A 3,881-nucleotide genomic window follows, 5' to 3' on the forward strand; every position below is an offset into this window, starting at 1 on the left:
AGTTCCATTGACTAGTAGAACTCATCCTGTTTTAGTGCATATTTCAATATAAATGTAAACATTTCTCTAAAAAAAAAACCAACAAAAAAAAAACAAACCAAACACTGAAGGCTTTAAAATGTTCTCTTGCATAAAACTCAAACTTTAAGTAACTTCTTATGAGGATAGGGAAGGCAGGAAGCTAATGTCTGTCTCAAGATACAGGACAGCTGTTTGCTCATCAACCTCAACTGTCCCAAACATCAGCAGGAAAGCCGAGCTGACATAGGGAGCTGGGCACTTCTATACAGAGAGAGAACGACAAAGCCTCCTCAGTACAGTAGGAACCCCACTCTAAGTCCCTATACTTTTATCAGAGTGTGCAACAGATTAACATGGCTCAAGAAACTAATCATAGCCAAGTGCCTATGCTTTGTTCCACTGGCTGTGGATTTTATGGAAATCCTCGTACAAATGGCATGTGTTCAGTATGCTATAAAGAACATCTTCAAAGACAGAATAGTAGTAATGGTAGAATAAGCCCACCTGCAACTTCTGTCAGTAGTCTGTCTGAATCTTTACCAGTTCAATGCACAGATGGCACTGTCCCAGAAGCTCAGACATTATTAGACTTTACATCTTCATCTATGCAGTCAAGCCCTGTATCGAATCAGTCACTTTTATCAGAATCTGTAGCATCTTCCCGGGTGGACAGTACATCTCTGGACAAAGCAATACCTGACACAGAAGATCTGCAAGGACCCAGAGCCGAGGGCCTTGTTCCTCTCGAATGTGATCCTCCGTCTTCAGTACCAGATACAGCACTGCAGCCAGCCATCTGAAGAGCAAAACAAGTCTCTTGAAAAACCAAAACAAAAAAAGAATCGCTGTTTCATGTGCAGGAAGAAAGTAGGACTTACTGGGTTTGAATGCCGGTGTGGAAATGTTTACTGTGTTGTGCACCGTTATTCAGATGGACACAATTGCTCTTACAATTACAAAGCTGATGCTGCTGAGAAAATCAGAAAAGAAAATCCAGTAGTTGTTGATGAAAAGATCCAGAAGATTTGAACTCCTGCTGGAATACAAAACCGTTTGACCATCTGCAAACTAAAAATTGACTTGAGCTTCCCCCCCCCCCCAGTCATTGGGAAGGTAGAGAGCAATGTAACTTGCATAGAAATTTTAATCACGCATGTCATCAGAAGAATAAATTTTTGTTTTGTTTTGAAAATGACTCTGAACATTTATTTCCATTGCAGTTTCTGTGGCTGAAAAGACTTTAATTAAACTTTACAAGTATTATATCCTTTTAAGATCATTTAATTTTAGTTGAGTGCAGAGGGATTTTTATAACAAATGTGGAGAAAATTTGGAGGGCTGTGATTTTTTCCAGTATTAAACATGCATGCATTCATCTTGCAGCTTAGTTTCTCATTGTGTATGTATATATAGCTTTTCTCTACAGCACCATTTCTTTTTGGATAGTGCTCTGTAGGGCACAACTAGTTACCAGTAACTGAATGTATCTTAATCATTATGGCTGCTTCTGGTTTGTGTTGGTTTTCCCCCCATTAACAAAGACTATACATATGTTAGTGTATAGTTTCTTTGCACCCACTATTTATGTCTGAATCATTTGTCACAGAGAATGTGTGCTGATGAGATTCGTGTGGTTATAATTATTTTTTTAGCAAGGAATGGAAAAGTTGTATGCATTTCATTATTGATTGCAGATTTAGAATATGTTCATCAGTTTATGTGTATACAGTATGAAGAATGATCTGAAGTAATTGTGCTGCATTTATATTTATCCACCAGTCTTTGATTAAATAAAAAGGAAAACTAGAACAAAACAAAAAAAAAGAAAGGTGGAGGGTTGGTGAAAGAGTAAGACCTGTAACAGATGGATTGACACAGTGATTGCAGCAGTGGGCCAAAGTGTGTCAGAAATTATGAAGATGGCACAGGACAAGACAGTTTTCAGATCTGCTGTTTGTGCTGTAGCTACGAGTTGTATTCGACTCAATGGCACAGTAACAACAACATATTTGCTCAGTGACATTAGTTGTATTTTTCACAAGAGTCAACAGTCTCTTGAATGGATTTCTATTTTTGTTCCATTTCTGACATTCTTGTTTCCCTGTCTTATTTTCTCATTTTTGTTTTAGCATTTTTATTGGCCTTTGGTCTCATATAGATTTTTGTTTATCTAATAGATAAAGAAACTTTATTTTGTATGCTGCTTGGTCTTTTGCTAAAGGGTGGTCTTGGGATAGTTCTGGTTCAAGTTTTGTAAAGTATCTCAAAGTGATAGTCTCAGCTAGTGTAGCAAGTCTGGACGTTTTAAGAACTTGAGGTCTGTTGTGCATTTTCCTCCTATTCTAGAAAGGTTCATCTATGTGACCTGTTTAGAAAAGTCAACTATGGCATCTGGGCACTTTAGCTAGTTCTTCTAGCCTTAGGGTCGATGAGGCCATGGCTCATGTAGACTCGTTATTAACTCTCACTCAAATTCACTGCTGTCAAGTCAGAACCAACCCATAGTTGACCCTCTAGTGGAGTTCTAAAGTGTAAATCTCACAGGAAGGAGACTGCCCATCTTTCTCCCTCAGAGCTGCTGGTGGATTTGAGCAGCCAGAGAGGTGCAGCCTTTGGGTGAGCAGCACAGCTCCCTGTGGACCACACCGGCAGATCTCCCTTGTTATTAACCCTGTAGACGAATTTCTTTTGTGAGGCTTTGGTTTCCTTCTTTCTCTTTTTCTTCGGTTGAGCAGAAGCCAATAGTTTTACCTTAGATGGCTGCTTCCAAGCTCTTACAAGTCAGAATCTACTCACTTCACTGTTATTGTTATTAAGTGCCATTGAGTCAAGTATGACTCATAGCAATGCTATGAACAAAAGATCTGAACCCTGTTCTATAATTATTGTCATTTCTCTAATGTACATAGGGTTTCCAAAAGAAGTGGATGCCAATTCTGCTTACAGGTCTGTCTTAACCTGGGAGCTCTAACCCTGTCCACCATGGGTAACTATTATGGCTCTTGATGTACCAGTGGCACAGTATTCAGTTTCACAGCAAACCCAAGTTACTTCAGTACAGGAAACTGACAGACAAGTGCTATACCACTTAGAACAATGTTCTTCCCAAACACAATTAGCATCAGGCTCAAGGGCCACACAATGGCCCAAATGATTTTTAAATACAAAGGCTTGCCTACCAGATCCTGATGAACTTAACAAGAGGCTTCCATGTTAATTAAATCCAGGCAACCAATTAATTTACGCTCAATTGTTAACAAAATAATAAAGTACAAACAGTTTACATCTCATTAGGATGTAGAAAATGAACTTTGTACACTATGTTATGTTAATTGTGGAGATGTCCTGTGAAACTAAGCCATCAAACCTAGGAAACCAGTTTCTTCCGGTGTTTTGTGAGATCTGACAAGTATCTGCAATTGTGCCATATATATAAATGAACACACTTATCTTTTCTTATGTGTATACATCTAAGGACCTCAGGTGGGGTAATTTGTAGAGAGTAGCACTGCTATCCTGAAGGTTCTAAACCACCAGCTACTCGAATCAAGAAAGATAAGCAGTGCGATTTATGACCTTAAAATATCTGCTGGAAGATCAGATATTATTTGGAACTGACTTGACAACAATGAATTTGAATATTTTTGAGTTTATACATTTAATTAACATCTATCTGTATACACATACATATATACCTATACCTGCTGGTATACTTGCATGTCTATACATATACATATACATATACATATACATATACATATACATATACATATACATACACATACATGTAACTGACTATGCACTCTTTTTTTTGTCCTTGTGGTGGGTGATTTATTATTGTTGTTGTTATTATTATTATT

At 37.9% G+C, this 3,881-nt stretch overlaps 1 protein-coding gene across 1 annotated transcript; it reads left to right on the plus strand.

The window, feature by feature from the left end:
* Positions 1-374: 374 nt before the first annotated feature.
* On the plus strand, positions 375-1,050 carry LOC102857859 (AN1-type zinc finger protein 6-like). Its single transcript, XM_006880345.1, has 2 exons — positions 375-737; positions 901-1,050. The coding sequence occupies exons 1-2, from the start codon at positions 375-377 to the stop codon at positions 1,048-1,050; spliced, it is 513 nt and encodes a 170-aa protein (XP_006880407.1).
* The last annotated feature ends 2,831 nt before the right edge of the window (positions 1,051-3,881 follow it).

This window comes from Elephantulus edwardii, unplaced genomic scaffold (genome assembly GCF_000299155.1).
Source record: "Elephantulus edwardii isolate Elephantulus edwardi_28Jun2011 unplaced genomic scaffold, EleEdw1.0 scaffold00007, whole genome shotgun sequence".
Classification (NCBI taxonomy): Eukaryota; Metazoa; Chordata; class Mammalia; order Macroscelidea; family Macroscelididae; genus Elephantulus; species Elephantulus edwardii.